The sequence below is a fragment of the Priapulus caudatus genome, unplaced genomic scaffold (genome assembly GCF_000485595.1).
Source record: "Priapulus caudatus unplaced genomic scaffold, Priapulus_caudatus-5.0.1 Scaffold876, whole genome shotgun sequence".
Lineage (NCBI taxonomy): Eukaryota > Metazoa > Priapulida > Priapulimorpha > Priapulimorphida > Priapulidae > Priapulus > Priapulus caudatus.
In genome coordinates this window covers 50,971-64,021 of record NW_014577937.1, presented here as the reverse complement: position 1 = coordinate 64,021, position 13,051 = coordinate 50,971, and the positions used below count along the sequence as shown (strand labels likewise).

At 40.4% G+C, this 13,051-nt stretch overlaps 1 protein-coding gene across 2 annotated transcripts in view; it reads right to left on the bottom strand.

Annotated features, from left to right (window-relative positions):
- Positions 1-5,579: 5,579 nt before the first annotated feature.
- The window catches only part of LOC106814144 (N-alpha-acetyltransferase 20-like), a 10,634-nt gene continuing 3,162 nt past the window's right edge, over positions 5,580-13,051 (bottom strand). For both annotated transcript variants that reach the window (XM_014818436.1, XM_014818435.1), the window contains exons 2-6: positions 11,275-11,299; positions 9,336-9,426; positions 7,729-7,858; positions 7,419-7,555; positions 5,580-6,220 (exon numbers count right to left, since the gene is read on the bottom strand). In XM_014818436.1, coding sequence (XP_014673922.1) covers positions 6,135-6,220; positions 7,419-7,555; positions 7,729-7,858; positions 9,336-9,426; positions 11,275-11,299 — 469 coding nt within the window. In that variant the 3' untranslated portion in view covers positions 5,580-6,134. The remainder of the gene's footprint in view (positions 6,221-7,418; positions 7,556-7,728; positions 7,859-9,335; positions 9,427-11,274; positions 11,300-13,051) is intronic.

Below are 13,051 nucleotides of genomic sequence, written 5' to 3'. Positions count from 1 at the left end.
TTATTGAAACATTTTATTTACGAACCATGTCCGAAGGATGTGCGTTGTGCCTTTTGAAGCAGGAACTGTCCAATTTTTTTTTTTACTTAAAGAAAATTGACAATAAAATGTTTAGGGTCGCTGGGAATAAATAGGGTCGGTCGGGTAACGGTAACCACACCTATATTTTGTTTTGGCCTAACCGGAATGCCTAGTGCTTCCAGATAACATTCGACTTTTACATCTGGAGATAGTGAGGAGATGCAGGAGATCACTGCACCTATAGGGCAACTGCTCATGATGCCGCCAATGATGTCTTTGGCAGCATCCTCCTGCTATCTTGTTCTGGCTTTTGACGACCCTAGAGTTGGAGACGTGCGTATTGGCTGCAGGGAGCAGGGAAATGACGTACGAGAAGCAGGGCTCCATGACCGACACTGTGATGTTGGTCTCGTAGGTCATATCTGCCAGTTGGATTTGACATAACCCAAATGGTGACAGGTGTCTCTCTCCTTTGTCCCTGTCCTGCCAATGTTCCCAAAGCTGGATCAGTGGTTCAGCTTTTTCCAAGGCCAGTACCTTTCCAATTTCTCTGACCATAGGGCCAGACCTTTTCTTTGGATACTCTCCTGTTTGTGGCAATGGCTGGAATTTTGCCATACGGCCACAGTATATTGCAGGTGGGGTAGCACAAGCGCTTTGTACAGTTGAAGCATTTTCTTGGTGGTAATATGCTCTGTGCTCTTAACCATTCTGAGGGATGCGAGAGCCTTGTTGATAGGCTGATAGGTAGATATGATGAAGGATTATGATACGACTTCTTACCGGCTTTCTTTGTGAATTTCACCTCCGCTGTCTTCCAGTCTCTAGGGATTTTGCCTTTTTCAAAGCCAAGGGCAAATAATCTATGGCTGGCCATCACTAGCTGCTCACTAGCATTAATCAATAACTCACAGAACACTTTATCAGGGCCTGCTGCCTTCCCTTTAACAAGGTGCATCAAGGCTGCTATAGTCTCGTCAATTGTGATAGGGCGTTCCAAGTGTTCTATGTCGAATTTGACACTGATTCCTGTTGCAGGTTCCGCAATTATGTGGGCTAATTCCTCTTCCACAACCTTCTTAAACTCGGTGTTAAAGTCTCCTTCTTGAAGATGACTACCACTGAAGAATGTTGAAGGATCCTGCTTTTCTCTGCTTTGTCAAACACTGGCTCGTTTTGGTAGTTGAACAATGGCAGAACATCGCACCCATCTCTCTCTTGGTAGGAAGTTAATAGTCTCGAAGTATCCCAGAGTTCTCTTGGGTCCTTGGTGGAATTCAGTCTATTGCACACATCATCTACCCACTCTTCCTTGGCTTCCTCTTCTGCCGTCTCACATTCCGCCTTTGCCTCAACTAAACTGTTGAAGTTTTGGTCGGTAGACCTCTTGTACCCTCTTTTCGCAAGGTTTAGGCGATGTCTTGCCTCCTTCACCCTGTTAGTGATCCAGGGCGGCTTAGTTCTATGGCAGCCTGCCTTGACTTTTTTCTTTGGTACACTCTGATCCTTACATTTATTGAACACTTCCATAATTGTACAGCTCCTCGATCGAGGCTTCACCGATATCCTCAGTGTTCCGTAACCACTGTTCAAAAAGTTTGTCGGTGATTCTTTTCCATTCATCCCAGTCTGTTTTACTGGCAATGTATTTCTCCACCGTTTCCACGGCTGTTGGGTTACTCTTGTCTAGCTCTAGCTCCACCCCTATGTGGTTAGTTCTAATAAGCTCATTTTTCATTTTCATCATTTTACAAAATTTGAAGATCGTACGTCAAAAACAGGCCAGATCGCCGATAAAAACATCGGCGACTAAACTCGACATGAGTTCTCTTACGATCGAAAATACGGTCGCCGACTGCGATCGCAGGAATAGAAACGGTTCTATTTCTATGCGGCGGTCGGCGACAAATCGTGAGTGGCAGCCAATCACCGCTACGCGTCGAGTCACATGATTATCAAAAGTCACGTGATTAACAAAATGGCAGCCTACACAGCAGTTTACAAGGAGGGATTATTGCACAAACCCTTTCTCAAATATATATTAAGTTTTCCGTATATCACAGGCAATTTTTTTAATTATTTTTCTGCACATTATAACGATTTTCAGAAAATTGAGGATAGATTTACGAAGTTACCTGGTCTTTACTGGTAAGCGCCATTTTGTTGGTCATGTGACTCGTTTTAGACTCATTTGACCGGCGTCAAGCTTGCTCTGTTTGTGCTAAAGAACTGCTTGTGCTAGTACAAATACTGGGGCCGCGAACCCATCTACGTTTCCTGCAGAATGCTACGATCTGATCGGCGATGTACTGCGTGAAGTCACTTCAAGTCGACGTGAGTGTTGCTACGCTGCTAATCGGCGATAAAGTAGTCGCCGATAGTCAAATCGTAGGGCGACCTGAGCAGGGCTTAACATTACTATCAACGTTTAGTGTACGTTAATAAAACGATTTTGGCCAACATTTTTCAATAACTTAAATGTAACCTTATAATTTGTAATAATTATTACAAGTGTTTTACTAACCGTAATAAAACGTTTGTAAATTGTAGCAAACGCTATTAAATAACAAATTTAAATAAACAGTTCATTTTGCAAAGTCCACTCTCACTCTCAACCCTTCTTACCGTAGGGCCAACGACCCGTAGGATTATAGACCAGTACTGCCATATTCATCTATTATTTATTGTAACACACATTTTATTGGGACAATATCTATATTTTTATAACAAATGATTCGTGGATTGAAGTACTGATGAAAATCCAATGAGAATATTATTAAATTTGTAATATTTTAGAATTAATTAATGCATGTTCTTGTTAGCATTGGACATATATGCATGGTTCTGTGGACAAACGACATTTGAACAATACATGGATGGTATGGTGATATTAACTTATATTCACAGTGGTGCTAATTTGCAATCTCATTTTGCACGTGGAGATATCAATTTTTTGTTGCTCTTGCATGGCAAGTAACAAATACTGCCATTCATATAATTATTAGTAGTGGTACATTGCTGCCTGCTGCATTTCTTTCTATTTATTATTCAATGACTCATGACTGTTTTAGTCACAGGCACTTGGGACAGTCAGTAAAAACTGAAAATAATATGAACTAATATGATACTTTCCTTCATAAAAACTAATGCTGAACGCTCACTATAATGGCGACACAGCACACTCGCAGCGGCGAGTGCGGGAGCGTTCGGCGTTAGTTTTTATGAAGGAAAGTTGATATACAGTGACACAACAGTGGAACTGTAATTGAGAGGTACGGTAGTATTTGTGAATGTGCGTTTATATTATTTTCAGTTTTTACTAACTCTGTCCCAAGTGCCTGTGGTTTTAGCTGTTCTTGACGATGAGAAACTAAAATAGAAAATGTATAACTAAATTTTGTTAGTTAACTATAAATATCTTCTATATATTTGTAAAGAATGTGTAGTGCTATAGGTCTTAGTAATTGTAAAGGAACATTTTGAGTGAAATACAATTGGAACAGAATTTACCTACCACAGTTAGAAACAGCTCATTCACTCCGAGTGTAGAATTTTGTGTACCCAATGTTTTGGCAAACAATGTTTTACAAGGCACAATGAAAGTGTAAGTTGCAATTGATAATCTGGGCTTATCAACTAAATATATCAGTATAACCATTCAGCTATATGATGGTTGTGTATGTTATTTCTTTTTGAGTAGCAAGGAACTTGTTTTATACATTGATAATCATTATTTAGTTTTTATCTATATACTCATACCAAATAATGTTAAATTATTAGATTATTCTAACTTGATAAAGTGTGCTTGATCACTTCATAAATAATTTAATTGGCTATTAATTAAAGATTATGTCCACTGAAAACCCCCAGTTTATTTGGTGGGAATTACTCTTAGTTAAAACGACATAAATTATGGCTTTCACATACCTTGTATAAACCAGGTGCACATCACTGTACAGTATGTACAGAAAGATACATTTTGTTTTAATAAAATGTCCCATAGATGAAAACAGAGTAAACAATTCTAACTTTCTCTGCTACTAATACACAAGGATATTCACATATATAATAATAATAATAATTTTCATCATCTACTATAGACATTCAATATTTATTTGTTCGATTAAAGGGATAGTAGACTCTAGGGTTTTACTGCATATAACTGTATTTACTGTATAACAAATCGTCTATACCCACACGTATTTGTTACCAGATACCTAATTTGATTGTTATAATTAATTACACATCAATGCTACGAAATTTGAACGGCGCCATGACACCCGCGACCGTGCTGCCACCCCGAAAAAGTTGCGTATTTGCCAATTTATTTTGTACAATACAGACCGAGGGCTAATCACAAAGGTGCAATTATATTCATACCTAAATGCTATTTAACCGAACGATGTTCATTTTAGGACAAATTTATCCATAATATAACTGAAACTATGTCGTTTATAAGATATTACAATCCTTTTGCTTTTAATTAACACATGAGCCGCAGAGCCGTCTGGGCTCATCTGAGGTCTGTTCGCTACGATTATAACGTAAATTTCAGTCGTGCGTAGCTACCACATTTCGTTAGGCGCAGATACTGCAGACAGCGCAGTTGCCGTACACATCATTGTTAGGATCACGCCGCATATCCGCAGATGGAAGGTAGGGGGAGGGTGGGGGGAGGGTGTGGGGGAGGTGGGAAGGGTGCGGGTAGGAGGTGGGTGAGGGGGAAGGGAGCGGGTCGCCGGGGGGAGGGGGCTCTAATAGCAAAAGACAGTTCACTCCTTTGTTAAACAGTCAACAAATCCATGTTTTAACCCTCTCTTGAGGGTCAAAAAGGTATCCGACACTCTCTTCGGATGTCAGGCAGAAGGACATGTTCATGTCCTTTCAATAAAGCCATAAAAATCGCTAGCGTCACCGCTGCAACAAAAAAGTTTTTCAATCCGCCTCCGTCAGACCGATGTCCTCGAAAAAATTGTCTAAAATCTGCCCTGTGCCCCATTGACCTTTGACCTGTGACGCTCCAATTCCTGCACAGTGATGGCTTTTCCTACCATGATGCCTATACACCGACTATCACCGAGCCTAGTCGAGCCTGTTTAGATTTTGCCGCAATTCTGCATTTTCCTCCCTATACTTAAGTTAAGGAGTGGAATGTTCGCCCCTCTTTTTACACCTCTTGACCTTTGACCTTTGACCCCAGCTTCGCACATCCCAAACTCGTTTTCGACGACTCCCCCAACGACCCGAATATTGTGGACCGTACGTCGAGCGTTAAGATTTGTGCCCAACTGTTTGACGGACGCAGACGGCACGACGGCGACGGAAACGCACGGACGATCTAGTGCAGATTCTACAAGCTGGCATCTGAACTATGTCGCAACGTGAGCTAATAAAATAGAAACACGCTCAGTCTGTAGCCCTTGGCTGGAAAGTGGTTTCGCCAATTAATTCAGATCTGCCGCTTGAGTGGCCCACCGTCGTTGTAATCAAACTGTATGCATACGTTAGTTTTAAAAACTTTTTTATAATTATTTCTAATGGTGATTGAACATGAAACTTTTTATGTAGCGTAATTTTAACCTAAATTAACTGAAAATAACCCTAGAACCTAGAGTAAACTATCCCTTTAATCACATTATTACGCAATGCTGACAATGCACACTTAAAATGGCAATAGGTAATTCAGCTGCTAGGATAGGATAGCAATGCTTCTTCCTTTCAACCAAAATTGCTATATGACATGTGCAAACTAGTATGTCTGTGCAATAAGGTCTCTGTACAATATGGACATGTGAAACGACATGGAAGGACACCTAAGAATTTTATATATTCAGAGCACTTTATCAATATTACTAGGTAAAATAAAATAATTTAATGATTGACTGACAACCACATGCACCCACCAAACTATAAAGTGTACCATTGCATTGAGTGTCAAATATTGGCAATTGACAGTTGAGCTATATGACATCAAACATGAGTTGGGTATAGCAACCTACCACAAATGGTTAGAAAATCTATCACGTTTTTAAGGCATCTTTCCCTGTGCTACTCACAAGACAAGCACTATTTATCTCAGGTTGCAGTGCAGTGACTCGCCAGTCATTTTATGGTCATTCAACATCTTCAGGATACACTGGGTGCTGAAGTGGCACAACTGACTTCTGATCTTTGTCCATAGACATTGCTTTGCGCATATCTGTGAAGAAATACAGCATTTAGTACATTGAATAACACTTATTTATTCTAGGAGTTATCTAGACGATTTATTCATTTTTAGCTCAGCTGACGAAGTAAGATGCAGCTTGTAGAATCGCATGAATGTCCGTCCGTCCGTGTGTCCGTGTGTCCGTGCATCCGTCAACAGTTGGGCACAAATCTTGGCCGCTCGACGTACCGTCTTGATATTCGGGACGTCAGGGGGGGGGGAAGGGGAGAGATAGCGAAAAGGACTCGGGATGTCGAATTTGGGGGTCAAGAATCAAAGGTCAAGATGTGTCAATGGAGGGGGAATATTTCCTCCTTAACTTAAGGTATGAGGAAATACGGAATTGAAGCACAAATCTCAACGGCTCGACCTACGCTCTTAATATTCGATGTATAGTGTGATGGGGAGGAAACCCATCACCAGCACAAAATTTGAGGTCACAGGTCAAAGGGCATTGGGGGAAGGTCAGATATCGGACATTTTCCGAGGACATGGTCTAACGGACCGAGTGCAAAACTTTTTTGTTTCAGCGCTGACCTACCATTTTTATCACTTTATTGAAAGGACCATGAATGTATTTTCCACTGACATGCGAAGAGTAAGTGTCTAATAACCTTTTGACCCTCAAGAGGAGGGTTAAACATGGATTTGTTGACTGTTAACAAAGGACTGAACTGCTTTTGCTATTCGACGCATATCCATGATAATATGTTAATATAGCGAAGTCATTAAAGTTACACAGCTGTATCTTTATTACTGTACTACCCGTATAGCAAAGTCTATCATAGATTTTAGATCTGTATTAGTAGTATCCTAGATATATGCTCTGAGCGCGAACGCAGTGGCGGGAGGGCGCACTTGATTCGGTTGCCAGTGAGTTTATCAGAAGAATACCCGGCTACAGTACACGTCAGTTGAGCGCTGTCGCTCTGCGGCATTTGTTAGCAATTTATTTTTTGATGATGGTTTTAGCTTTGGTTGTTTCTTACAGGTAGATAGTCAAATGTCACATTTTATCTGAATATAGAATGTTTTAAAATCATAAGGCTTGTAAGTCGATATGTCCACCATTACTACAATAGAAAAATTCTGGCCCTGAACGAATTGTTTAAAATACAATATTCACTATAATAAATTAATTTGTGTAATTTATTAAACATATCACAACCAAGTATTGAAGTAAACTTACCAAAAGCATCCTCATCTGGATCCCCACTATAGTATTCAATAACTCTACGATACACACTGTAGCCAAGGTGTTTGTACATGTCAACTGCCACTTTATTAGACACGCGCACAAAGAGGTCGACAAAGTAGGTCTTCTTCCTATATGAATTAGAAATTTGCAAAAGTTAATAAGTGTACAATAACTTGAAAGCTAGTCGGTTATTTATCATAGCTTACAACTCGATACATAATAAAAAGTTTCTGCTTTATAGCTGGATAAGTTTAGAGTTTATAATATGGCAGCGAAAGCATAATTGACATTTCAAGAATACTTTTCTGAAATTTCTTCAAGTCCAGCCATCAGGGTTGCTGCTAATCCTACTCTTCGATATTCAGGAGCTACAGTCAATGCAGTGACATGTCCGTGCCACTTTTCTCCATGTCCCTCAGCTTTTCCCATTACTAAAAAAAAGGGTCATCAGTGATGAATGCATCCATAACCAGTGTTGTAGGCCTCGAGACCGTTTTCCTTGGTCTCGGTCTCGGTCATGGCCTCGGAGTGCAATGACTCGGACTCGGACTCGGACTCGAGCCCTCCGGACTCGGGTCGAGGCCGGCTCGAGGCCACTACATACATAGTACACAACTTGAACTGTACATATTGTAACACGCAGTTTACAAGAATTTAAAACTAAAACTCCTAGGTTTTCTAGATACACAGCTTAATCTTGTCCCGTTTTCAATGGCTTGATTAAGATTCTTGTCCCTTTGGTTTGAATCTGCTGTCACTTCGTCCCTTTGCGCTTTTTCTACCACTTCTTTCTCTTCATCTACCACTTCGAAGGTACTAGCACTCTCTCATTTGGTTCAACAAGCCGTGTCATTCTCGTAAAACACAAATGGATCTGTTACTTTGACACGTTTCGTATGACTCGTGTCTTTGTGTTTTCGGCTGACTATACACTTTCGAATGTCTACGATGCACTGTTGCGATTTTTTTCCCTTTTTTCCGATTTTTTTCCTTTTTCCCGATTTTTTCTTTTTTTCCGATTTTTTCCCTTTTTTTTTAATCAAAACTGGACTCGGACTCGGGCTTGGACTCGGACTCGGGTGGTGTGGACTCGGACTCGGGTGGCACGGACTCGGACTTGGGGGGGGGGGTGCAGACTCGACTACAACACTGTCCATAACTAGACTAATGTCAGGTTGTCAGTGCTCGTCTGAGGACTATCAGTCTGCCTCTGTTATTACTGCCATCACCCACAGCTACTCTACTGCTGCTTCTATTGCTGTGAATCCTGATGTTGAAACCTCCTGCTGAGTTCCTATTAGTATTACTACAACTCCTTTCGCTACTGGTCATGCTGTTGCTACTACAATAAGTACTGCAACTGTTACAATCGTCGCTGCTGTTGGCAATACCGGTGTTGCGAATGACATTGTTGCCGCCACTGCTGCTGCTGATAGCCACAGCACTAGTGTGATGTCTGATTTACTATACTGCTAAAGCTACTCACTGCTGTTCTGCATAATGTATGCCACGATTTGTTGTTCAGGTTCATGTGCCTGCATGCATCACTAAGATGGTCTCGCTAACGTCTTGTAATTAGTTGCTGCCATGGGCAACATTGTTCTCCAACAGTATGACCATCTATATGTGCAGTATGATACACATTTACTGCAATAACTGCAATTAATTTGTAATTATCATAAAAAAATTAATTTGATGTTGAAGACTGTTGTACTAAACTACTCCCACTTTGTATTACACATTTATATAGAATACAAAACATCTCAATACGGAAATTGAAGTGAGATTTGGACACGTGTACTATGAAGCAAAGATACACTGATTAGTGGTACCGTAATTTTCATGTATAATGTTAGTCACCTACTAATGTAAATGATATTATTAAAAAACACATTTTAATAAACTTACTGTATCCCATTATTTTTCCATCTGGTGCTTGAGCCACTTGAAAGTATTCAGGCCAATGTGCCAAGTATTGCATGTAAAATGACAAACCATACTGAAGTGTGACTATCAAGGAAAAAAATGGTTTGGAGCAGTCCACTTGTCACTATATTTATTTCAGCAGTTTATGAAACACATAACTGAACACATAGTAGAAACTAGTGCATACCACAGGACAGTGCAGTTTCAGAAAGTTCACTCACAGGCACACGCAGATGCACGCACACATACAACTAGACCACAATACACATTTAAGGGATACTTTCCCCTAGAATGTTACTGTTAGAGTATATTATCAGGGTGCGAAATTAACGGGAGTCCGGGGTCAAATACTCCCTGATTTACTGTCGGACTCCCTGATTTGACATATATGCAGGAGTCCGTGTGACTCCCTGAAAATTCTGCTACTAACTATTTCGATCCGGAGCACGTTCTCGCGGAATTACCGTATTTTTTCAGATAATGTCCAAAGAAAATTTGGCAGAAGTGCAACCCCATGAATCTTAAAAATCAGCACATGTATGCGTTATTGTTAAAATATCTTTCATTTTGAACCTCAGATTGCAGACTCCCTCTTTTTGAGGGTAGGGAGTCCGTTGGACTCCCGTGAACGGACTCCCGTGTTTAAAAGTTCATGTCTACCCCTGTATTATGATAGTAAGTGCATAATTAATCGCATATACCTACAAATTTCTATAATCACGCATTCGCGTTTGTCATAAAACAACAGTGAATTTCGAAATCTTTTACCCAATATAGGTGGACCAGACGTGGCTTCAAAGCATGCTAAATTTTCCTGTAGTGCATTGTACATGCTTCATGACATGATGTAATAATCTGAGCATATATATGCAGCGTAACTTACTACGCACTCAGCCAATCAGCACTCGCTGCTAGTTGGGAACCAAACAGTGATAGGTCGTATCGGCAGGTGATCTGTTCGCAGCGCATTTACATTTGCTTGGGCAGACCAGGATCAAGCGATCCAGATCAGACGGGCCTGTTTAAAACAAATCGGCTTTGGGACGAATCTGATTGGCCGAGTTATATTGGATTGCTTTCGAATCCATCTCACCAGAAGGGTCAGCGATTTGTGATGCGGATCAGTGATCAATCATGGAAGCGAATGTGGAGTATCACTGGATCCATGTGACCCAGACCATATGATCCGCCAAAAACAAACATGCCATTTGTGCCTGTACGTTGTACGTCTAGTCTGGGCCTAACTGGCACAGACTAGTTTGATGTAGGATAAAATTTTGCAGATTATATACAAAGTATAAGTATCAGGTCGAGTGAGAAGCGCGAACAGCCACAAACCAACGACCAGTGAGGACCAGAGGGACCTAGCTTTTAAATTGAGTGACATTCTTAATTAATATATATGTTGATAATTGTAGTAGTGATACAAACTTCTTTGGTAAATGAATTTTAACTTCTCAATTGAATTAAGGTGTGCATATATGCATGCGTGAGTGTGCATATATGCATGGCGCGTGTGTGTGCATATATGCATGCATGTGTGAGTGTGTGCATATATATATGCATGCATGTGTGTGTGCATATATGCATGCATGTGTGTTCATGCCTGAAGGGGAGGATTTGACATTCCCTACATGACACAGACCCACTGCACAACCCCATCACTCTTCAACCAGCTTATCACTCGACTCCACCGAACTATAATGGTTTTTATTAATGCTAATTATGAATTACTAAACTATGAACTAAATTACTTTGTGTGTGCGTGCGTACGCGCGCATGCGAGTGTATATATACACAAACTCACATATATGATATATACTCTACATAATTGTAAACTTATGATTGAAAAATGGTTATACTAATTGAGAGACTGGTAATCTTGATGATATATATGGTACATATAAAATTGTAAGGATACAGTTTCTGTAAGTGGATCTAGATTCCTGTAAATGGAAAAATTTTAATCAACAGTTATTATCCAGTTTAATATATATATTAAAAAACAATGTTATTATTATTTATATAACACGCTCTGAAATTACTGCATTTAGTATCATCAACACATGCATAATTCTAAGCAAATGACATTTTCTAAGTATTTTCATATGCCAATTCTATAAGCTAGCACTTTTTACTGTCTTGGCATGAAGGGGCTTATATTAATTACTTGTAAGCTCAATGATGTTGTTATTTACCAATAATAATGATGACCTGTCATTAAAATAATAAACAAACAAATGAAATCATAAATCAATAAATCAGGATCATGCACCAATTTTAAAATCAGAGTTTCATGGTTCATGGCCTATCCCGATAAAGCTGGGACCACTGCACCTACTACTACTAATACTACTAGCATGCTAGCCCAGCCAGGCTGTGACACCAATTACACATTACATATATATATATATATATAACATACAATATATATTTGATAACTTTAGATGTTATAATGTATATTAAATGTAGGGCCGTTTCTTTGAGCTACTAATATACACAGCTAGGGTGCGAAATTAACGGGAGTCCGGAGTCAAATACCCCCCGATTTACTGCCGGACTCACTGATTTGGCATATGCAGGAGTCCGTGTGAATTCCTGGAAATTTTGCCACACTAACTAGTTCGTTCCAGAGCACGGCCTTGCGGAATTACTGTATTTTTTCAGCAAATGTCCAAAGAAAATTTGGCAGACGTGCAACCGCATGAATCTTCAAAATAAGCACATTGCTTTAATTTTGAACTTCAGACTGCGGACTCCCTCGTTTTGCAGCGGACTAAGGTACCTCTTTTTGAGGGCAGGGAGTCCGTTGGACTCCCTTGTTCAAAAGTTAATTTCTACCTCTGTATACATAATAATATATAGTACTAATAGTGCCACTACGCATACTACGGCACTAACCACTATACTATTCACAGGCACTTTAAGTGACTTAGGCCGTTTCAATAATAAAATGATTGATAGTAAATAAACACGAATTGTATACCGGTATAATAGACCGTCTATCTTTGTGAGTTTGTGCAGTGCCAGTGGCATGCATGCACCACTAACTGGCATTGTTGACAACAATGTTGTAGAGGAGCACTTCAACTTGAACAGCATGTAGAGTCCAATGGTTTAACACGCAGCTAGGGCCAGCATACCTCCCAAAGTGACGCGTCGTTGACCGACCAATCGGAGCGCTCACAGCTCAGGCACTAAAGCTGATAAATATAAAGCTAAACCCTAACCCTAACCCTTACCAGTAGCCATCCACTCACGATAGCCAGCTTAAATAAGGCAACCACAAAACATAGCATCAGCTTTAGTGCCTGAGCTGCGAGCGCTCCGATTGGTCGGTCGACGACTCGTCACTGGGAGCTGCGAGCGCTCCGATTGGTCGGTCGACGACTCGTCACTGGGAGCTGCGAGCGCTCCGATTGGTCGGTCGACGACGCACCACTTTGGGAGGTATGCAGGCCCTAGCTGCGAGTAATGCCTAATGGTTTAGTGGATCACCATGACACCAATGTTTGGCAATAAGGAGTCAACAAATAAACAGAGACTTTGGTGGTAGTAAATAAATACAATTTGTACTTATTCGCCGTAATTTTATTACCGGGAATCAATTTATATCGGTATACCGGAACGTACCCTGGGGGACATAGACCCTATGAGCACTACTACTAGCAGGAGTAAGATAATATAGATATCTATAT